At 35.2% G+C, this 24996-nt stretch overlaps 2 protein-coding genes across 2 annotated transcripts; both read left to right on the forward strand.

Moving 5' to 3' along the window:
* The first annotated feature begins 5456 nt into the window (after positions 1-5456).
* On the forward strand, positions 5457-16579 carry LOC140757143 (uncharacterized). The gene is made up of 13 exons (XM_073092679.1): positions 5457-5463; positions 7003-7155; positions 8269-8342; positions 9084-9208; positions 11353-11544; positions 11809-11923; positions 12133-12184; positions 12986-13097; positions 13311-13449; positions 14003-14128; positions 14671-14828; positions 15658-15797; positions 15998-16579. Exons 1-13 carry the CDS (start codon positions 5457-5459, stop codon positions 16570-16572), a joined length of 1968 nt encoding a protein of 655 aa, XP_072948780.1. The 3' UTR covers positions 16573-16579.
* A 479-nt stretch (positions 16580-17058) lies between these two features.
* Positions 17059-24227, forward strand: LOC140757543 (uncharacterized). The gene is made up of 10 exons (XM_073093298.1): positions 17059-17278; positions 17723-17820; positions 18448-18633; positions 19510-19624; positions 19698-19770; positions 20073-20220; positions 21707-21842; positions 22321-22473; positions 22959-23116; positions 23924-24227. Exons 1-10 carry the CDS (start codon positions 17189-17191, stop codon positions 24102-24104), a joined length of 1338 nt encoding a protein of 445 aa, XP_072949399.1. The 5' UTR covers positions 17059-17188; the 3' UTR covers positions 24105-24227.
* The last annotated feature ends 769 nt before the right edge of the window (positions 24228-24996 follow it).

Genomic DNA, 24996 nt, shown 5'->3' on the forward strand with positions numbered 1-24996 from the left:
TATTCTTACCTGAGGTCGGCCACAGATGCGCCGCTACCCCTGAGGACTAAGCTTGAATGCCTCGGAAAAGTATGTCTCCCTTCAAACCTGAACACAGCAGCGTTTAACGCTGCTGTTATAAGGCAGAAATAGATGTGGCGGTGGTGCGCCGGAGTCGAACCACAAAGGGTTCTACCACCTTCTAAAAATTGTACTCGTATTTCAATGATTTTACACTGGCCGAAACTTTTGCTATGTTAACCGAATTACATAGCCACCATTACGCGTAAGAATAACGTTGAAACGTTTCGTGTAATAAACAGAAATTATTCAACACGCAGCCGCGTGTATAGATAACTTTGTCTTTTATTAAGAAAAAAGGCAGATTGTTTATTTTACTTTTTATAAAGAACACAGTATCTTATATGACGAATGTAATAAAATGAAGGTCATTTTATCGATATGTGTATTTTATAATTTACTTTTTCACTTCATTATCTGATGGGTGAAGCATTTTTTGCTGTTTGGCATCATCTACATTCTTCTTTTCTCCATGAGGTATTCCACTCCTAATTGCGGACTTATTTTCACTATTAGAAGAATCATTTGAGCTTGATTCTTTTTCGTTATTACTTTTATCAGAATCATTAGATGATGAATCATGTCCGTAATGGTCGAATTCTTGTATGTACAATTGTTGTTTTTTATTGTTAACCGTGTCTGTCTGTTCACCATTAGCGTTTGTTTCTTGTGTATTAGGCTTTACGTCCTCCTTACTCGTATCAGAATGTGGAGACTGTTCATCATTAGAGTTTGTTTCTTGTGTATTAGGCTTTACGTCCTCCTTACTCGTATCAGAATGTGGAGACTGTTCATCATTAGAGTTTGTTTCTTGTGTATTAGGCTTTACGTCCTCCTTACTCCTATCAGAATGTGGAGACTGTTCATCATTAGAGTTTGTTTCTTGTTTATTAGGCTTTGCATCCTCCTTACTCGTATCAGAATGTGGAGACTGTTCATCATTAGAGTTTGTTTCTTGTGTATTAGGCTTTACGTCCTCCTTACTCGTATCAGAATGTGGAGACTGTTCATCATTAGAGTTTTTTTCTTGTGTATTAGGCTTTACATCCTCTTTACTCGTATCAGAATGTGGAGACTGATTAAAAGATTGATCATCGTCAGATTTGTCGAAATTTTGTGTGTTCGTTTCCGTACCAACCGCAAATGTTTGAGATAATTGATCTAATAGACGTTTTGGAATTTCATTTATCAAATATCCTGTGATAATTGATTCGGAGGCTCTCCGTTCATGAGCAAAGACATCCACTTCTATTATTGAAAATTCCATTGTCCTATGAAATACATAAATAATATACATATTTGACTATGAAATTACAGATGGTAGTTAAAAATTGTTGAAATATCATTACAAATATTATATTTAGGCGGAATTATACCACTTATAACAGCAAGTTCATTATTATTGTGTATTTACCTCCAACCTACAAAATCTAGCAGAGTCGGGACCAAAGCCAAGGAACCCGATCCTGCCTCCATTTCAACATTCACCTCTACGTCCCGTAACTCTACAGCAAAATCGTGCTCTCCCTTTACCGTAGCATTTTCGAAGTAAAGCTTCCCTCGCACCTATATTTTAACAATTATTTCTTTTCTTTATTATATTTAATTGATAATTCCTAACTACAATTCCCCTAAATGTTACATTATAAAACATTGAAAAAAAATCTAAATGATTTGAGTACCAAAAATGTAAGCGTATTATGAAACCTTTTGTCTGTCATTATAATCTCGTAAATAAAGAGAAATTGCAAAGGTTCTCACCTGCATGGTGCTAAATCGAATTGACTCGACCACTTTAACAGAGTTTGTTTTATAAGGGCCTCCAGTGTGAGCCGAATAAACCGTGTCCAAACCGTACAAAATTATATCCTTCAATCGAATAGTTGTTCTACATGGCCCATCTGTACACTGTAATAACAAAGATAATTAATTTCTCACATATTTAAAACATTTTCTTTTTTTTTTTCTTTTTTATAAATTTTACCGCTTTGTTCCACGAAACTTCAAACGGATTCAGTTGGATTATGCCATGGTTATCTTTTATTGTGTTCGAAACGAAATTTTTGACCATTATGGTCACATAGTTGGACGCTTCTTTGAATAATTTATTTTGATGCAGCCTGCAACAAAGCGAAATTGTTTAATCATTTGTATGAAATGAAATGATTTTTTTAAGAATAAAATAGCTCGTTATGGATTCCATCTGATGTTAAGTGACAACTCACTGATTCCAGCTGATGTTAAGTGAGTTATCACTTAACATCAGCCGCCCTTGAATATCTGTAACCAGTTCCATAGAGCACAGGGGCTTTACCTGACGGCGATCACAGATGCGTAGCCACACTTGTCGACTCCGTAGTATAAGTCTCAAAAATGGAACTACTATAACGCTATCAAAATTAAATTCAAAATGTAAAAATAAGTATATTTATATTTGTAAAATTAATATGCGAAATTTTAGATCCGATAAGGTCCACGAGGGCGCTGTATGAGCGAATTCATAAATGTTGAACGTTTTTGAGCAAACGTATGAACTCATACTAAGGGTACGTCTGGCATTAACATCCTTTCATCCATAAAAAGAACTGCACGGTATAAATAGGTATAATGCTTGTAACGAATAATATATTGTAATATAATAGTAACGAAGGTAACATACCGTATTTCAAGTAACTTGTCCTCAAATATTGCACTAGTGTTGATGTAAGTAAAGACAGCAGCTTGCAACTTCGGCATGAGTTCCGTTCGTATGGGCTTCCTTAGTAACGTTTCTAGAGCCTCACCTTAACATAAAATTATTATATAAATTTGCATTGTAACTAAAGTATTGAACATACTGTATAGAAGCTGTTTTTCTTACTTTGCGATTTTGAAAAATATTGCGCCATTACTGGTGGCGATCCTGAACCTGCGGAATATATCTGGAATAACATTTAAAGTTTTTAGATAACCATAATTTTTGGAAATAAAATAAAAAAAATCTGAAATATTTACCTCTATCCTAAACTTGCAATTTTTTATTTTGAATGTATCAAGACCCAAATTAACACTGTCTCCACTTAGTGTAGTAATTGTATACCCAACTAGAGTACAATCCTCTGCTATAATACTGAAAATGGAACCAAATATATAATTTGTATCAGTATTGTACTGTATGTTGCTAGTAACCGCAACAAACAAGTTTTCTTTCTTTCGTTCATAATTAAAGATGTTCTCCATAATTCATTATCTAATGCATCACCATTATCAACCTATTACTATCCCGTTATTGGATATGAGTCTCCAATCGGAATATTAAGTACCTACTCCCAGGCATGATATTTGAAAATATTACTACGATTTATCATGTTTCCTTTTATATTAAAGTTTTTCTTTAACATTAAAGCTATTGATAAGCCTACGCACATTATATAATTAATTAAATCAGAGTTACATCAAAGGCATGAAACACCAGCCCAATTTATATTATACACTCATAGTTATATTACGCCTACCTTTTATTTCCATTTTCCCCTATATACGTAGTTATTTCAGTAGAAAAACAGCTACTGATAGGGCAGAGCAGTTTAAGTGTTATTTTAATTTTATAATAATACTAAACTACTATTCCTATTTAATCTCGTGAATTTGTTATTAGTACTTTTACCTAATTATTTAAAGCTCAGGCTGTACTAGTCATACCCAAATCCCCACTACATCACATAATGTAAGAATCTTGGGTATGTATCTTGGGTAAGAAATATTCATATTAGAAACTAATTTCACTTATACCTTTTTTTATAATATAGGAGTAGCAGACGAGCATACAGTCCACCTGATGGTAAGTGGCTACTGCTGCCCATCTGTAATCAACCCCAGATAGGATTAGATATTCCTACCTGAGGTCGGCCACAGATGCGCCGCTACCCCTGAGGACAAAGCTGGAACGCCTCGGAAAAGTCTGTCCCCCTTACCACACCCTTCAAACTGGAACGCAGCAGCGCGTAACACTGCTGTTATTGGGTAGAAATAGGTGTGGCGGTGGTGCCGCCGAAGTCGAACCACAACGGGTTCTACCACCTTCAAAACTACTACAATACAATACAACAATACTAACGTTAGTTCACCAGTCCCTTGAACTTGCTGGAAAGAAAACGGTGACTTCTTGTTCCATTCCTCCTGGGGAACTGAGAAGGTCACCTCAGATTGATTCCTGATCAGTAAATAATCGGTGTTTATAATCATCTTGCCGATTCCTGTCTCGATGCGGAGAAAGTTAGACGCGAGCGCAAAGTTGACATCTGCTGCGACTAAGTTAGGTAATTCTTGAAGATACATTTTTAAAAGCACTCTGTAAACAATTATATAAAAATTAAAAAGTGTCGAATCGCAGTTTTAAGTTAAAATAAATTGTGAGATTATCATCTGCAAATAATGGAATAGAATGGCAATTAAGCTTTAGTAAAAGAAAAGTAAATTTAGTTTAAGAAGCATCATAATAATCATGTAGCTCTACAACCGAGACTTTTCTTAGTTAATCGATATATATAAAATTATCTTTTATATATATCGATTTAAATCTAAATTTACTTAAGATTATGGTTTCAACCTATGATCCTGGACCTTAACATTGTAGGATTATTAATAAAGATGCACAAATCCTTAGGTAGCACTATGCACATTAGTAAATATTTAATTTATACTCTATTCATAAAAATACGTACACGTTAACAACATTATCCGAAAAGTAGAACCCGTCTGATATTTTATAGAAATCCGGCATTTTTCTGACATAAATATTCATTCCTCGAACGCCATAATTCTGTTCTAATATCTGAAAAGGTATCGTTATAAAGATCCTGATAAACGGTATTTTAACTGATATGCTTTTAATGTTATTACCAGAACTAATGCGTTTTCAAATGATCTCTTTTCGATCTGCCATTGCTTCTGAAAAGCCTCAAAAGTATCTGCAATGTGATATTCAATAAAATATATTCTTTATTTTATTATGAGGTATTCATTATATTATTAATTTATTACGTAGTTATGACGTCATTTACTTGACTGATCTTACCACTAACAAAATAGTCCTTAATTGCAGTATCAATGTCTCCTACAACAATTTTCAGACACTCAAAAATCGAACATAAAATTAACAAAACATTCATATTTTCTACTTTGCTTGAACAAGTCAATATTTCGAAAAAAACATAACAATATACAAAGTTAATATTTTCTGCATAGTTGGCACGTTACTACAAAATTAATTGAACGTTATTTTATGTCTCAATTCTGGATAAACCAATTCGTGAAGTCTAGATAAGGAATAATGAAGTGCCCGTCGTAAAAGTTCAAGATCGCCGAAGAAAAACTATGATCAGTCTGGTCGTTATGGCCTGTAGGGTAGGAGAATAATGTCGTGTAGGTTATAAAGAAACTGATCAAATTACTCGTAACTGGTCGACGTCTGGCGACGGAATATGTCGTGAAAACATACCCGCAGATAATAATTATGATTTATAGAGTGAAAAATATAAATTACACGGCTTCTGTTATAGTGTAGGCATAGATAAGTATAGATATCTCACCGCCTTGTAATTGAAGGACGCCATTAAATGGTTTAAACGGCTGACAAATGTGTCAGCTTTTTAATGGCAGTCATGGTGTAATTTACGCGGAACATTACTGACATGTGCAGTTGAGTGGTGCAAAAACACGAAATCGAAGATAAAAATGCGGAGAAATATCGTTTCATTCGTAAATGATCTAAAAACTACATTTTTAAAATATTTCTTGTTAGGTGTCAGTAATTTTTACTAATCTATGAGTGTAGAGTCATTTTAAATAAAAATCATTACGGGGTACTCTAGAATATAACTATACATTTTACTGTTAAAATATCATCATCATCAACCCATTACTATCCCACTGTTGGGTACGAGTCTCCTCTAATAATGAGAAGGATTCGGCCATAGTCCACCGCGCTGGCCAAGTGTGTATTGGTAGACTTCGAATACCTTTGAGATTTTTTTATAAATCTTTCATGTATGCAGGTTTACTAACTTAATAATTAATTTCTAAAATATGCAAAAATACTGTTAATATGCTATCTAAAATTTAAACGGAAGTAAACACTTAAAAATCTACTACCACATACATGGTATCTACACTAAATTTATATATTTTTCTTGTTCTTTATTACGAGAATTCACATTTTGATACTTAAGAGTCTTATGTTTTGTCTTAAATTGAAACTTTACTAATTTGGCTTGACTGTATTTTTACAATACAACGAGCATTATAACTAAAGGCTTTACAACAAATTAGGTACCAAAATGCTTTCGGAGGGTTTTCACATAAAATATTTATTGATTTTCGTTTCAAGGTAATTCTCACTCGCTCTTTACCCAAAATACACAAAACTTAGCTTTATTCATCATTACGAATTCATGGTTAATCTTATCGATAATTCAAATTATTCGTCTGGAGCCAAAAGTTAATTAAAAACACCGTTTTCTATCCGATAATCTAACAAATTTTTAATTGAACACCACGGTTCAATCAACAGAAAAGGATTTATGTAAACAGTTAAAACGCTATGGATTATAAGTGTAGACTTTACTTTTTACTTGTTATTTTTACTGAATATTCGTTAGGCCTTAGCCGTTCTTATATAAGGCGAGATGATGGAACCGGTAAGTATCTTTCTCGATATTTATTTGTATTGAAGTAGAAAACATGAAAACTAAGCTCATATGAAATTGTTATTAAAATATTAATGCTGATGGTAATGGCAGAAATAGCTAGAGTCGTTAAAATTCACAAACATAGCAGCGAAAACTTCTATGCTCCAACCAAATAGTTTTGCCACCTTTAATCTAATAATAAATACACTTTAAAAGTAAATTAAAATATACAACAAGAGAAATAAACTTTAACATAACTATGGAAATGTTTTAGACAATAATATCGCGGGACAGTCTTCAAACGCTGAACAATCAGACTCAAACATAGTCTCGGAAGACAAAGACACGAAATCTTCATCAGAAGATCGACAGTGTTGGATGAACGTCGACTCCAAGAAGCATTTTGCAGTTATGGACAAACTAGATGGTAAATATTTTTAAATCATTTGAATATTTATATAAAATTGAAGCAGCAAACGAGTATGCAGGCCACACGATAATAGAAAGTCACTACATCTCATGAACATTTAAAACCAAGTACATATAGAAGAGGAGTCTTATATGAAGCCGATCAAAGATACACCACTCCTGACGACTAAGACGATAGCTTCAAAGGTAGTCAGGTGATACAAACAGCTTCTACCGAAAAAGACGAGCTGCTTCAAGTCAGTGGTGTGGTGGTGGTACCTCCCCGAATTATATCACTGTTATCATTGGTATGAACACGGAACAGAAAAACCTTTTTCCGTTCCGTGGGTATGAGCTTCATTATTCGTAATATCACGTGATAGTCATTGAAATGTTAATGTCTATGGTTAGGTACCATAGACAGATATCTAGTACATGTTGACTATTTCTTTAAAAAAAGAAATTCCTCGATTTTTTAAAATAAGTAATATTAACATAGTAGTACAAAACGAATATATAGCTTCTAAAGAAGCTCTTATTTTCAACCTAAATTGGATTAACCACACGAAGAGTAATAAAATAGAATATTTAACTAAATTGAAACTGAAAGTACATGGATTAGATATTGGAAATACATATTTGATGAAGTTTTCAGACAACATAAGTTTAGTTTGTAAACTATCCAGACAAAGTAATTTTATGGATATCATTATCAATCCATTATTGCGCATTTTTGAGTCTCCATCAAATGAAAAGGATTGAGACAACCTCACTAGTAAAGAATGAACTTGGAAATATAAAGGAGATTTTAGGGGCGTGTTGGTTACATCATGATGTCTTCCTTCACAGAAATATGATAATTAATCTTACGCAAATAAATGATCTTCATTCTGATCACTGTTGTTAAATGAAATTGTATAGATAAGAGTACTTAATTATGAGATCTAGAAAGTAAAATAGTAAAAATATTGAGCAAGAAGTTTTCATTATTGTTAAACAATTTTGTAAGGCACATGCACAAATCTCTTGTTTACGCCATCATCCTAACGCATTTTGGCAGAAAATTTTATATTATTGATTGATTAAGATAAATAAATATTGTTTCACCAATTAGCATATTATCATTTCACAGAGCGATACTTCAGTTCTCGTTTGGAATATCAGGAAGCAGCAAAAAACGATAACTTTGATGGTGAAATGCTAGCAGTAAGTAATTTTAACTGTATAGATACGAGTACTATGGTTTTAATAATCAATGTCTAGTATACAAGAATACTCTTTAATGTCTTTAAAAAAAATAAATCATCGCTAATTAATTTTAAAGTGATAAAGGAGTTATAAATATTGCTACTAATAATAGAGGTTTTTTTTTAATATTACTTGTACTACTCATATAATTTTTAAAATAAGTATTTTAAATATAAGTGTTTAGTACTACCGTTGCTGTCTATTAACTTTCATTAAACCTCAAAAAACATGGGTGCCCTGCCTTACGCCGACCACAGCAGTGTTGCTCTACTAAGGCTGAAGGTGGTAGGACCCTTTGTGGTTCGACTCCGGCGGCACCACACCCACACCTATTTCTACCTAATAACAGCAGTGTTAGGCGCTGCTGTGTTCCGTTTTGAAGGGTGTGGTAAGGGAGACAGACTTTGCCGAGGCGTTCCAGCTTAGTCCTCACTGGTAGCGGCGCATCTGTGGCCAACCTCAGGTAGGAATATCTAATCCTATCTGGGGTTGATTACAGATGTCCATGGGCGGCAGTAGCCACTTACCATCAGGTAGACTGCATGCTCGTCTGCTGCTCCTACGCCTCATATGGGTATCTTTGCCTAACCACACCCTTCAAACAACACTAGCCTATCACTGCTACGATTTGAACGTTTAGAGTAAGTATAGCACGGAGCACATTTAATACATTTGTATGTAAATCAATGTGATTTCTAGATGTTGCTGAAGACTAAGGGCGCAGCAGAACGCGAGATCCAGAAAATGGACGGTGACCCTAGACTCATCCCCGCAGGTATTAGCCTGGGAGGATACTGCATGATGAGAATGCCCAACTCCTTGCTGTAAGCATGTTTTTCATTCCTGTAAGCATGTCTTACTCGTAGACATCTATAAATATGTATAGATAACTAAACAAGTTTCTGTTGCTGCTACTAGCTGTTTAGATTAATTTCCTTTAAGGTGAAACTCACGTAAATATATTTAGTAATAATATATAGAAATAAATTTTAATATATCACAATCAGACAAAAAAGGGTTCAAACAAGCTCGCGGTAAACAGCGTACATGGTTGTTTAAGTTATGTCAATCATCTATCGATTTCTGTTACTCCTCAAACCAAATAAATAAACCTTACCACGGTTGTTTATTAAGGTTAAATAATGAATGTATGACCTCATGACCTCTTGTATAAACGATCCAGGAAAGTGAGTTTGATACCCACCTACAAGTTAATATGAGTTTATCTTTACTGCATATGAAGGAACTCACAGTATCCATAATCCTCACGAGATGGGTAATGCTCCTTACGACGTTAACGTAAAACGAGATTTATGCCTTAGGAGCTATGTACGTCGACAGGATCACCTACATACAAATATTGAACTATATTCTACTTATCACCTACCTTTTTGTGGTATTTGAAGCTGGTAGAACCTTTTGTGGTTCGACTCCGGCAGTACTACTACCATACATATTTCTACCTAATAACAGCAGTGTTAAGCGCTGCTGTGTTCTGATGATAAGGGAGATATACTTTTTCCGAGGGATTCCAGCTTAGTCCTAAGTGGTAGAAATCTAATCCTATCGTGGGGTTGATTACAGATGTCTATTAGTAGCAGTAGCTACTTCAGGTGGACTGTATGCTCATCTGCTACTCCTATGTTACCAAAAAAAAATATGTAGACAATATAATTTTACATGACTTTTACTTTTACCAAATTTATACCTATACTATACCAATCCAGCTATTTAGCTAATGACATAATTGGTATAGCAATTCAAAGAGGAAATGCTGCCAGCAATTTGGGAACCTTGCCCAAAGATTTGCGATGCGAATATTTTTTATTGTAGTATTTTCGTTTTTGTATGTTTGTACATTTTATAAAACATTTATATCAATAAATATTGTATTAGTTAAATAAAGAACTCGACTTGGCAAACCTGACTCTGTGATAGCCCCAATACACGCACTTTGAATACCCTCAAACTATAAAATATATCATAATCATAGCAAAAAATAAAGTAATAAAATAACTAATAAAGCTTTTTACAAAACATATTTTTCCGAGGTAAAAGTCTAATTTTAGAATATCGTAGGTAAAAACGTATACAGTTTTATACAACAGTCGTAAGCTTCAGACAAACATGAAACCAATTCACTTGGAAGAGCACGGGTAGAGCTCGGTACACCAAAATATAAATGACACCGCAGACTAAAATAATATTCAGATCATAAAACATTATGTGTACACTAAAGTTTTACTGCTAGGACTTTATATTCGCCTAGAACAAGACCTTTTTGTGACTTCAGTAAATTTTAAAGCCGGTTTTTTACACATTTATCATATATTATTCATAAACTATGACCATTTTTGTTAAATGATTATACCTACCGAAAGAAAATAATATTTAAAAATCGTTTCATTACTTTTACCTATAAAATGTAACTGTATTTAGCAAAGCCTTGTATTTTAAATGGTTCTAAACATGCGTTGTAATGAGCGGTATAGAAAGAGAAAATCAATACTTTTTAATATCTGTCTGTCAAGGCCCCATTGGTCACATGAATCCGAATACATGATGAATAAACTCCGAAATAGTCTTTGTATAAAGATAAATAGATAACGTTGCTGTTCATTTATCTCTCTATCTCTCAATATAAAATCAATAACAGACATATCACCCTTATAGTATCTATGTAAGGATCGAAACAACATTTTACATTATGTAACATTTGTTCTGGGGTGTACAAGGAAGAATCTTGGTATATTTATGTATGTATATCTCATTGTTCGGCATGCCTTGCAGCCCAAACAGTTCAACGGATTTTAACATAAGACGTTGGATTCATCTAAAGTGTGGTAGTGCGATAGACCTTCCCTTGTCAATTAATTATTTTTTAAGGACTCGAGTTTTTTTTTTAATTTATTTCTTTAATATTTCTTTCTACTTCTTTTGTAATATTCCTATAATATCTTTTTTTCAGGTTCTTTCACCGCATGAAGCTCCGTAACGACACACACTTCCGCGTAACGTATCTCCACAATGACCTGATGAACATGGTTCTCCACGGGCACATCTCGCTCAACGACCTGCATCTACTTGGCTCCTATGACCGGTCGATCACGGACAAGGACCCATCCATCCTATATTACACGCCAACCTATGGACAAGTGGAGTAAGAGATTTCCTTTACAATCGCAGTGGGTTACTAAGAACTAGGTACCAAACTAAGTAGGAAATAAAATGTTCGAGTTTCTTTACTAAACTGGCAATGTAATCTGATTTGCATAATTTTCTTGGCAACGGGCTCCGTAGTTTTTATTTATATTGTAAATCTAATTGAATTTTAGTAGTTGTAAACTGACAAATGAAAGACAATTTGCAAGTGCTGAATAATGTTTTCGAACGAAGTTGATTTAGATCTGTTCTTTTGTTTTAGACTTCTTTTGAAAAATGTACAATACACAATGGAGGGGCGCTATCGATTGTTGAAAGATAGACTTACAATTGAGCTCATCATATCAAATATTGTTTTGGATGACGTCATGATGACTGTGAGTTTACAATGTATATTAAGAGACTTCACGAAGCTTCTATTATTAGGCTTCTTATTAAGCTTCTTTTAAAGGCTACAGAATGAATAATTTGAATTCTCTCATTCAATAGGGCAAATTGTCGTCTTACAAACGTTATAACTTTTCTTCAATACATCATAATCATTAACAAGCTGCATACAACAATCTGTACAAATTTTATGTTTCAGTATCTTAACAATGCAAGCAGTCAACCCATTCGATTGGAAAAGAAAAACATAGGTAAACATATTGTGGTCCTTTCAAATATGATAAGTTTGAATTAAGCGCTGCTGTGTTCTGTACCCTTACCAGGAGTTTTTACGTTTCGAAAAATATGGTTTATATCCATACGATTTCCTAGTTCTGACACGAGCCGCTAGGGGCGCAGATTGAAATTTGTATGGACAAATACGTAAACAAATACCAAAACAGTCATATTTGTCGAAACGTAAAAACTCCTGGTAAGGGTACTGGTTTTAATTATGCAGCAGGGGAATGACTCATAGGTGTACGAGGCGTTCCAATTTAGTCTACAGGACTCTAGTCCTATGTCCATATAGATGTATATAGTGCCATTTAGGCATCAGGTGGACGGCATGTCCGTTTGCTAATTCTATTACATATAAGAAGAATTCTATTACATATAAGTTTGCTAATTCTATTACATTGAAGGTGGTAGAACCGTTTGTGGTTCGACTCCGGCGGCACCACCGCCACACCTATTTATATTTCTACCTAATAACAGCAGTGTTAGGCGATGCTGTGTTCCGGTTTGAAGGGTGTGGTAAAGGAGACAGACATTTCCGAGGCGTTCCAGCTTAGTCCTCAGGGGTAGCGGCGCATCTGTCGCCGACCTCAGGTAGGAATATCTAATCTTATCTGGGGTTGATTGCAGATGTCCATGGGCGGCAGTAGCCACTTACTATCAGGTGGACTGCAGGCTCGTCTGCTACTCTTATATTATAAAAAAATAGTTTTGTATCATAACTGTCGCACTACGTAAGTACGTCGACTTCAACTGTACTGTTTTTCTTTACACAGAGGAGTTCCTCGGACGATTACAAATCGATCTAGACGAATGGTTAAAGGATTATTTCAACGATTATTTGATGTACTTCGGTTTAATTGGGAACAAAAGTGACAACAAATTCCAGTTCGTATTTTTCCAAGCTTAATAATTCAATATACCTATTTATTCAATAATTTTAGTGAGAATAAAATTTACTTGCTTGAATTTCGAATAACCTTTTAGTTTTCCATAAAGCTTTATGACATTTACATAATATGGCCTGCTATCAACAATAAGTAGCAGTTTTATTGTATCAGTAATACTTTAAGGCCGCATTTATCCATTTCTTAATTACAGACAATACGATAAAGAGAAAGCCATAGAACTAAATGACTACACCGACCACGTGATACAGTTGGTGATACGAAGATTGCATAAAATAAATGCGGGCTCAGTTAAACTACCCAAGTTTACGATTTTTACGGGTAACGGAATGGTAAATAATTGTTATTTTTTCTAATGACATAATATCTTACTATTATATAAACCCGAAATTTGTGAGGATGGAAGGAGGCTTGTTACACTTTCACGCCAAAAACTGCTTACAGAATTAAGATGATATTTAGCACACATATAGTATATGATCCGGATTAAAACATGGGATGCCCTTTACGCAGTAATCAAGGCTCATGTGGGCGGAGACGCGGGCAAAAGCTAGTAGCAAATAAGGATTTTGATTCATATTTAATGTTGCTATTGAAACTAATGACACATATAATATATAAAATCTCTCTAAAATATTTAGAGCAATAATAAAACTTAAGCTCATTTATGTATTACACATTTTTTCACACATGATCACGTTCATTATTTAAATTATAATCTTATTACTTTACTGGGCACAAATTCACAAATGCGTTCGTGAGTTATGGTATAAAGTATGCCATCCCTGCAAATTAAATTAATAAACATGTCGAAAACATTTAAGATCAAATAGAATCATAAAGTCTCGTTTAAAATACATTGAAGATAATACTATTTTTTTCTAGGAACTCGTTCTAAAAGACGGCTCCCTAAGAGGACTGGATAGTATTTATCGACGATCTGTCGCTACAGGCAAAAAAGAAAAAGATATTCGAAAAATAGACGCCGTCGTCGGATTCAGCAATTTAAAAGTAAGAAAACTTTTAATTGTCATTGAAATTTTAGATTCTTGGTAACCTTATCTGTTATTTATAGAATTGTTATTTGTTTAATGATTTACTTGGCAATTTTTATTTATTTATATAATCACAACTGCTTAATATCAGGTTAAAAATCAGAAGTGGTTTCTTTGTTTCGTTACCTACTTTAAATTAGGTAGATATACCTACCTATAAATATTTTTAGTAAAATGCAGTTTCAATCACTATGCTATGTGATTGAAACTCCGCTTCTCAATCGCGGGGTCGAACGTTCGAATCCTAGGTTCCTATGATTTTTGAAAGTTATTTGAATATTAGAAAATAAATATCACTACCTATAACGAAATATATAGGTAAAGGAATACATCGCGAGGAAACCTAAAAAATAATATAAGATGTCAAAAGTGTATAAAGTCTACCAACCCACACTTGGCTAGCCCAGCAGGAAGGACAGCCGTTTTCTTATTTAATTGCTTATTATGATACAATTACTCGTGATAAAACAAGTTAAATCTGGCTCATTCTAAATTCAGGTAACCTACCAATATGAAGCATTGATAGCGTCGAATACCCCTGCGTTGAGTGGTATAATGATCTTCTCAGCAGATGAGCTGACAGCACGTATGAGTCTAGCCCTCGTGGAGAACCCAGAGTCAGTTGATCTGCAGTTTGAATTTCTAGATCAGGCCAAGTAAGTAAGCAATGAGTAACAGTATCATATTCATTCATATTGGATACTAATACTAATTTTCCTTAAAATAACATAATAGGAACATTTTTTTATACTATTGAAGTAGCAAACGAGCATGCAGTCCACTGATGATAAGTGGCTACTACCGCCCATTGACATCTGTAATCAACCTTAAATAAGATTAGACTCCTACTTGGTGTCGGACTCATAGGTATGTGTTATCCCTTGTCCCTGTAGTTTCGGGACCAGAATAGGGCTACGGTATCCCCTGCCTGTCGTAAGAGGCGACTAAAAGGGGGCTTCCGGGGTTGCGGGCGGTAAGTGTGGGAGCTCGAACCGCTCGGTAAGCGGGAAGGGCGACGGTATGTGTGGTCGCATACCGTCGTACATACCAGATGGTGTAGCGAGCGTCAAGCTCACCTGGGCAGAGCCCGACGGGGCAACGCGCTAAGAGGACTCCGGTTGCGTTCCTTTGGAGATCCCGGAGCCCTCTACGCAGCGCTGAGGACGACCACCGGGGGGGTTTTAGTGCGGTAAAAATCCCACATAACCCTGCGTCGCTCCCACGGCGCCGGGTACCTTTTGAAGGTTTCCCCCTCGTAAAAAAAAAAGAAAAAGGTATGTGTTATCCCTAAGGAATAAGATTAAACATACATGACTCACACATAACCACAACAAAACCTACCTATACTACACTCCTAACCGCACACATTAAATCACTGTATCCTGCTACCCACACACCCAGATTAATAACAGGACCCTTCCTATAACCACCGCCAACGCAGGTAAAACTAATCTAAAGTAATGTATAAAATCCCTATTATTCCAGACCGGAGTCCCTCACCGTGGAAGGCGCCGCGAACAGAGTTATATCGAATTTCAAATACATTCTGGAGCAACATGTCATTGCTATTATGTCTAACACCCTCATTTACAATGTTAGAATGCTTCGCACTATAACGAGATGTGGTGAGAAATATATATTATCTAATATGTTATGTATTACATGGCGAAATAAATAATTACCCACGATCTGCATGATTAAGCGCTCACCATACCGGTCTAAGGGTCCCGGATTCGATCTGTGGCCAGACAGACAACTCTGACTAATTGAGTTTTGAAAGCTTTCTTTCTTTGTAATTATTAATTACAAATAAATATTTTTTCAGTCCCAGCACTGCATGGTAATGAAGTTGTCGATGATATTAGGTCTGAAGATGAATTAAAACAACCTACTCCACCTCAACACGATGCGCTAGATGAAGGCACCCCACTTCAGTCTACTGAAACTGAGGAAATGTCAAATGGTCAAACGACAATTAAAGCAGAACATTCGGATCCCAATACAAATGACGAAAATGGAGAAAACTCGGAAGTTGGACCAGGTACAAACGATGAAAATGGTGAAAACTTGGGAATCGCACCAGGTACAAACGCTGAAAATAGTGATGACTCCAAACTTGAATCAGGAAAAAAAACTGGCAGTGAAGGTGAATCTGACGCTAAAGACGAAGAAACTGAAGACCAAGCATCCCAAGAAACAGACCAAGCGTCCCAAGAAACAGACGCGGAAACACAAGATACAGAAACAGATACAGAAGACGAAGTGTCACGTAACACATTATTCTTAGTGAAGGACGACAGCGTAGAACTTGAAATACCTTCCGATGAAGTTAAACATAGAGAAAAGATGCATCTAAAGTATTCGGAAAATTTTACATTAGTAAAAGAAAGTAGTGAATAAAGTAATATCTCACTTATGTACCTATATTTTATTTTTGATGATAACATTTCCTTGATGTTAACGATGTTTTTATAAATATTTGCAACCAATGCTGTTACAATTTATAAGCCCACGACATATCTTATCTTAATATATTGTTTTATCTATTAATTTTCTCGACTAAAGATTCTAGTTGGAATCCTGTATTAAGACCGACATAAAGCCTGTAAACAATGAATTTAAACAATTTAATGCTATTGTAAAGCTAATATATAAGTATATAGGTATTACCACTACTACTAGCACAGGACGTTAGCTGTAAAGGTTATCTGACTATATTTAATGTTAACTTATATGGAGTCCAAACATTTAAAATTTGTTAAGCTAAGCTCCCAAACATATTTACAATCACACAATCATCAATGATGAAAGTTTAATAAAGTTAGGCTGAAAGGCAAGAAGCAAACGCAGACCAAAATTTAAAAAAAAAACAACGTCATTGTCAGCTGTCAGTGCGGTGGCACTTTATCAAACAGGTGTTCGTTTACTATTCAATATGTATTCAACAAATTGGTATAATTAAATATTCCTGAACAGTTTTAGTACATTTATTATTTAAGGTAATGTATTTAAAAAGATGTCGGAAGAAGAAACAGTTGATATCCAGCAAGAGCTGGACGAACTCTTGACGAACGCGCAACCTAACTTACAAGATGTTATTAAAAGGGTAAATATTTGTTATATTTTTAGTATCCTTTTACCTATTCTACATTTTCTTGCAAGTAATATTCAACTTTTCACCGATTAAAGTCGAATGACCAATCACTTAATATGCAAATAAATACTAAAGGTAAACAATATGCAGAGGTACTAACAAGTACATAGTAACTTGTCACAAATACTATTGGAAGTGATTAAAAAATAATTTATAATGATTAAAAATAATATTATGAATTTTAAAATTTCTTTTAAAAAAATAATAACTACTATTGGCCATTCATTTTTTTAAGGTGGACAAATTTTCATTATTTTACTTTTCTCCCAATTATAAACTTTGTACTGATAAAAAAAAGTCAAAAGTTAGCAGTAAATACTTACAAATTACTGTATTTTAAATTATTTAAGTAAGATTTTTTTATATTTCTTTAAGTAAATATGTAATCGTTTTTAGAGCTTCACAAATGTGGCCTTGCAACAAACGAAAAATGGTGAACAAATACAGCCTGATATTCTAGAAGATACATCATACTTTGCCAAAAATACACAGGTGTAAGTATATACTTCTATACTAATATTATAAAGAGGAAAACTTTGTTTGTTTGTTTGTTTGATTGTAATGAATAGGCTCAAAAACTACTGGACCAATTTTTCAAAAATCTTTCACCATCCGAAAGCTAAATTATCCACGTAACATAGGCTATATTTTATATGAAATATATCTGATAAATAGATTTTGAGGCGGTACAAATTTTGTCGGGTCAGCTAGTATATAATATCTTAATAATGAATAACTACTTCAATATACATATTTGAACTAGAGTACAATTATTTTCTTTTATCACATAGGATTCTAATATTATGTAAGCAGAATTTTACTAATGTTTGATTTGAACCCTCTCTTGTCAGCAAGAGAAAGGAACTCTGTCCTTCTCCCTGTTGCTTATGCATTAATAAACTTTGAAATAGGACACTATTAAATTTTGTTAAAACTAAAAATTTATAAATAAATATTTCTGAAACCATATCATCAAAAAAAGTAAATAAAATCACCCCTCTCTCATTAGTGTTGCATAATATTACAATAACCCCATATGAAGAAAACATAATCTAAGATTTGTCTAAAAAAACATAAGTACACACCTTTTACTAACATAATGTATTCAATAAAAATTGCAGGAATTTATCAAGATTGGAACTAGTCAAACCTCCCACATTCCACCTGCAGTCACTCTCACTAGACCTGAAGTGCATGGGGTTGTCCCTGAAGTGCTCTCTCGGAGAAGTGAATCTGAAGGGGCTGTACAGTGCATTTAATGAGAACCTTTATAACCTCATACCTGTCATGTCTGAAGGGCATGTTCTGTAAGTATTTTTATTGTTTTAAAATTTTATATTAATGGGAATGAAGCCTAGCGGTAGACTTGCTCTGTTATGTGGGGTACCAAGGTTAAAAACCTAGGCATGTTGCTCTAATTTTTCAAAGCTATGCACTATACAATTAATTCACTTGCTGTAACATTATAGCATATTATAACTTCATGGTAGAATAAGATCTAAACATCTTTTACTGAGAGGAAATCCATACACAGCAGAGGAACAGTAATAGGTTGCTAAGGAATCATTCTATTTTGGATTATATGTGCACCTTAACCCTATATATAACAGTTATTATAGACATTATTTGTCTCCCTTTGAATGAACATTATTTTCAAAATTAAACAGAAAATAAGAAAATAAAAAGATAAGCTATTGATCTAATTCATTAATATTTCTTCTACAAAAGTAATAAGTATTTTAAACAATTTTATTGTGATGTAACTAAACTTTAGCCTATTTCTAGGTCTGTGCATTTCTAGGAAGGAATCGGTTTGTACCGTAATATCAATTATACCACGTAATATTTAGTTAGTAAACAATTTTTGTACATTATATCGACGGGTCCTACGTAAACTGGTGCAAGTGCGTTTTCACAACTTTACAGTAGAGCGATTTGAATGTTCTTATGCGTGTAACTTTAACATTATTCACGTATAATGCAGTTTTTTTTTCAAAAGGATTCAATTATACCTATTTAAAATTTTAACTACATATGTATGTTGAATAATGTTAAAGTTACACGCATTAGAACATTCAAATCGCTCTACTGTAAAGTTGTGAAAACGCACTTGCACCAGTTTACGTAGGACCCGTCGATATGTTGAGTTACAACATATTTGATATTAATTCTGTCGGTTCCAGAATATCATTGTCAAATATGGTAGCGGATGTGAACGTTGGCTTAGTTATAGAAGACGATGCATTCTCCTTCATCAATCCTGGGATTGATTTCATACATGATGAAGTCCTTGTTAAGGTATTACATTTTTCATATGTTGTAACAATACATATCTTGATTATCCTATAATAATAGTGTGTTTTTATTACAGTTATCATGGCCCTCCCCACAACGTAACGGAGGATATGAATTCACTACGACTGAACAACTAGCAAAACATATAGGTATGACTAGATGTAATCTTTCTGTCTTGCTTTGTAAAGTCTTCTTAAACATAAAGTTAATTGTTAAAGTACATTGAAATCCATCTTTATTAGCACAAATAAAGTAACGAAATTCGTTACTTTCTTTCAGTGTAATTGCAACTACTTGTAAGAGATGGCGCTGTAAGTATCCTATCTAAATCGCGCCATCACAGTTTTCTAAGTAGGTTGCATATAGGTATCTTTCTTTGTCAAATATTTAACGCGCAATCACTAAAGACTTGTTTAAATTTAACTGGTAAAATTCTATTTTTAAATTTCAGATGATCTCCCTCTAACGGCAGCAATATCGTTGCCCCTGTACGCGTTGTTGCGGCAGAAGCTGCAGCGGCACCTGGCGCTGGTGCTGCGGCGCGCCACCAGCATCTCTGAGGTCATGTGCTGCAACCCCTCCATGTTGGAAGCTTATACGTATGTTCTTTATTGATCTGATACCTTAGAAACATATGTATGATATACATATATACTGTCCCCATAGATTAGTAGAGATTACTCAGTCCCAACAAGAAAATGTAACCAGTTATGACAATTGAAATTGTCACTGTCATCTATTTTCGTATTAAAAAAATATAAAAAAGTGTAGTTTTTAGATCATTTACGAATAAAACGATATTCCTCTGCACTTTTTCTTCGATTTCGTATCTTTTCACCACTTAATTACGCATGTCGGCGTTGTTCCGCGTAAATTACACCATGACAGCCATTAAATGGCTGACACATTTGTCAGCGGTTTAAGCCATTTAATGGCTTCCTTCAATTACAAGACGGTGAGATATCTGTCTCTACTTATCTAGAGATATCTATCTCTACTTATCTATGACGGTACCACTACATGATAATGATACAACTTTTAACACTTTAAACAAATATAGTTGCAGGAATCAAACATTTCAATTTTTAGCGGATTGATAAATGGTTTCATATTTATTTTGTGCGTATATTTTAACTGACCACTTTCGTAAATAAATTCGTGACATAATTAGATACACCTATATTTAATAAAACAATAATGTTAACATAATAATATGTTTAAATTTGTCTCTCTTCAATTCTAAACTGAAAAGTAAATAAAACATCAAGCAAGGTTTAGGATTCTCGCGCTTAGTATAATAGTAATCGCATTTTACTTTGCAAAGGATCGAAAAAAGACATCAATCATACATCTTACTTGTGTGCAGTATAAAAGAACTATATAAATAAAGTATAACCCACGATTACACTCTTACCTAAAGTGTTATCATGTAACTGCAATACCATTAACATTCCATTTGACGAGTCAGGTGATATTATATAGCTGTTATCTATTCGCCCGAGGTCACCGACTGCGCCCCACATTGCCAATCAAGCATGAAAACCATTTTTGCTTTCATATAGTTACTTGGTTTTTACGGGTAGCTATTGATGCTTCGTTGTTTTTTTCTGTTACTGAGATGATGGAACCGTGGATTTCGTAGAAAGCGATTATTTAATTTTATGTCATCTTCTCATCTCAGTAATGGTGACCACAATAGATAAAATAAGTACGCCGGCATTTACTTTATCTGTTGTGGTCACCAACACACACATTTGTGTCTATTTATTTCTGTACATGTCACCCGCCACACAATATATAATCGTATTTACTTTAAGTAATAAAAGTAATAGTATTCCTGTGGCTGCAACCCTTATTAAATTCCTTTAAGCTTGGGTCTCTCTCCATAACTAAGAGAGGTTTGAAGCGTACTCTACCACCACGCTTTTTTATACTTGAACCTCATGATAAGGCAGAGGGAGTTGCCAATGTAATGCCAACTTTGGAGAAAAAATATTTTTGAGACTTTTTTGATAGCCCCAATGAGGGTACATGGAAGGTTAACGGGTTATCCAGAGCTATTCTTAAATTATCGTAATTTTCCAGGTCAATGATCGACAGGCTGGCACAGAACGGTAACAGGGTAATCGACATGGTCCTGATCAACGTGCGGCGCACGCTGCTGCAGTCGTGCCACGAGGTGCTGGAGATGCCGCCGCTTCACGCCACGTTTATGCACAAGGTGTAGTGTATTTGGCTGTAAAATGTTTGTTGAGTTTTCCCCTATAATATAAATGTGTTTTATATTATTATCGTCCAATCATATTATTATTATACTGTAAAAATATTAGATTCACAAAAAACCCATATTTAATTAAATATTGAATACTATAATGAGGCCGATTTAAACACTGCCACTTTCGCGCTCTTCGCAGTGATGTCAGCTTTCATAACAGCCTAGGGAGAAGAGATTATTTCTGACTCACTTGAGAAAATTATTCTGTGGGCGCCCGGAATATATGACAAACTATATTTGACAACATCAATATAAATCAAATCAAATCAAATCAAAATTTACTAATAACAAGCTGAATACATGCCTTATGAAATTCACCTTGTCTGCACTAGTAAACACTTTTACACTTTCTGCATAGCTCACTCAAAGAAACCTATGCTGCTGTGGAAACCACAAGATTAAAGTATAAACCAATCAATTTCAGATAGGATCGATATCGTTCATAGGCAAGTTCGAGACTGAAGCGGGCTGGGTGAAGAACTTAGCCACCATCAACCGGATAAACGACGTGAGCGTCACGCGGCCAGATCCCATGAAGACCAGCTTTCGAGTCACATTGAAAATAAAGGATTTGCAAGTGAGTGTAAATAAAGTAAACTTTATAGCAAAGATGAGAATGTATGTGACGATTCGTGCACCGTTATACTTCTTAACTTCATTTTGTTTTAATATGTAAAATTTAACATTATTTTTGTCTTTAGAAATCTCGCAGGCTAAATTTAACCCACTTCTGGATATCCCATTGTACTGAAGTTTTGCACACACGTTTGGATTAAGTTGGTGACGTCATTTAAGTATATATGGACCATAATAATATCAAGGGCATCTAAAATGAAAGGGTTATCTAAAAAGATTATGAAAAACTACAGACTAAATTTATTTAAATAATTAATTTATATTTATTTAAAGTTTAAAGTAATATAATCTTTGTTTGGCAAAGGAGATGGGAGATCTCTCTAATTCACTCCGACTTGACTTTTCACCCTGTAGTTGTGTACCTACTGTTGCTATGCAAATACACCCACTTTATACTACAATAAGTCAGATGTCTCCGTACCCCAGATCGGTTACGACGCGTACCGCATGAAGGCGATGGGCGTGTGCTGCGGCGGCCGCGTGGTGGCGCTGGCCGACTCCGCGCTGCACCTGGCGCTCAGCGCGGGGCTCGCGCGCTGGGAGCCCTATGCTCAGCTGGACGATCTGCGTGTGCAACTGGCGCAGTTAGTATATTGTGGCTTACGTTATTACTCCATTTCTGTAGAAATTATTAACACTGAATATATTCATAGATAATTTATAGCAAATAGTAAGTATTAAATTTCGATCCTTGGAAGCAAAACATAACATACATTGTTCATTAATAACAGGAGTTAGATACTCCGAGGAATCCGTCAAACAAATTGCCGAACGATAACGTGTACGTATACGCGCGCATATCCTTTATTATTATAACGATCTAAATCGGTATTGCGCGGTGTAAGGACGAATTATTGTGAAATGATGAATACATTTGAGTAAGTAATTTAAATAATCGTTTCATTATTACGATATTTAAATTGCTACTACATAATGCAGAAGAATCTGAACTTTTTTAAATTGGTTCTTTAAGACGCACATGCACAACTTTACGTAAAAACAGCAAAATCAAAATCATATAAACATGGAGAACTTATTATACATGAAATAGATATTGCCTTGGTATGTTATTCTCAAATGTTCATTAAATTTTGTAATTTATAATATGTTTTTACAAGTGAATTTAATTAAAATATATTTTTTTTATTATTAACTGAACTTAATTTTTTTTATTGTTTAACCTAACGATTAGTGCTACCTGATGGGAAGTAGTCAACGCCGCCTATGGACATTAGCAACACGAGAGGAGTCGCCAATGTATCGCCGGCTTTGTATGAAAGCTCTTTTTGCACTTTATTGTATTTGTGGATACTATACGTATTACCTACTTATTTAAACACGTTCGTATATCACCTACACTATGTTACTTACGTAGAAGTACGTGTTTGCAGAACGACGGACTACCACGTGACGGGGCTGGGCGCGCTGAGCGGCGCGGCGCCGCTGGTGCGAGCGTGCGTGCGCGGCGCGGCGGGCGCGCTGGCCGCCCCCGCGCTCGCCGCGCAGCTGGCGCGCGAGCTGCACGCCGCGCTGCGCGACCTGCCGCTCTGGGACCTGCTGCACGCCAACTGAACACCTGCCGCCCGGTTATTGAACCACGACTCGACTCATCTACTAACAACAACCCTACGTCATAAATTAGTAAAGATTGCTCACTCCTAACAAGAAAATTTAACCAATTTTGACAATTGAAATTGTCACAAACAGAGGACGTTTGCGTGTTTGCAAAATATTAAAAAATGTAGTTTTTAGATCATTTACAACAGCACACATATGTAAATGCATGCACTCATATGTACAAAATTCACTGACTGTAAAACTACGGTCGTAAAGGCGGTATTACAACAACTAAGCAAACAATAAATAAAAAATACATACTTCACTTTACACTAGAGAGTGAAATAAGTGAAATTAAAAAAAAAACTTAAAATTAACAATAACCGATGATAATTACAATGGAGCGTGAGTGCGTGACCGCGTAGCTTGGGCGGGAACTGCGCGCCGCACTACGTGACCTACCGCTCTGGCACCTGCTGCAAGCAAACACCTGCCGCCTAGTTACGCTGTTTGTCCACCGCCACCGAGCCGATACCGATAATTAATGCCGGCGCCGAAGTAGCGTACACATACATTTACTATGGGATGACGATGCTCGGGTGACGGACGTTCGGTGGACAAGCTGCTATAGCAAATGTATGTACGCTACTTCGGCGCCGTCATTAATTATCGATATCGGCTCGGTATCGTGGTTGGTGGACAAACAGCGTCAGGTACTGTAAGCCTGCTACTCTGGAACCTGCTACACGCCAACAACGCGCTGACCTGAACATGCGTAATCGCACTCAACTGATCAACTGACCAACTGAACGTACAAACGCACTGGACCTACGAAAACACACGACTCGTCTGACAAACAGATAACAGCGTACGTACGTACATGCACTTACTGTAAAACTACGGCCGT

Source organism: Epargyreus clarus, unplaced genomic scaffold (genome assembly GCF_041222505.1).
Source record: "Epargyreus clarus isolate Ecla_fem2 unplaced genomic scaffold, WU_Ecla_fem_2.2 ptg000004l, whole genome shotgun sequence".
NCBI classification, from domain to species: Eukaryota; Metazoa; Arthropoda; class Insecta; order Lepidoptera; family Hesperiidae; genus Epargyreus; species Epargyreus clarus.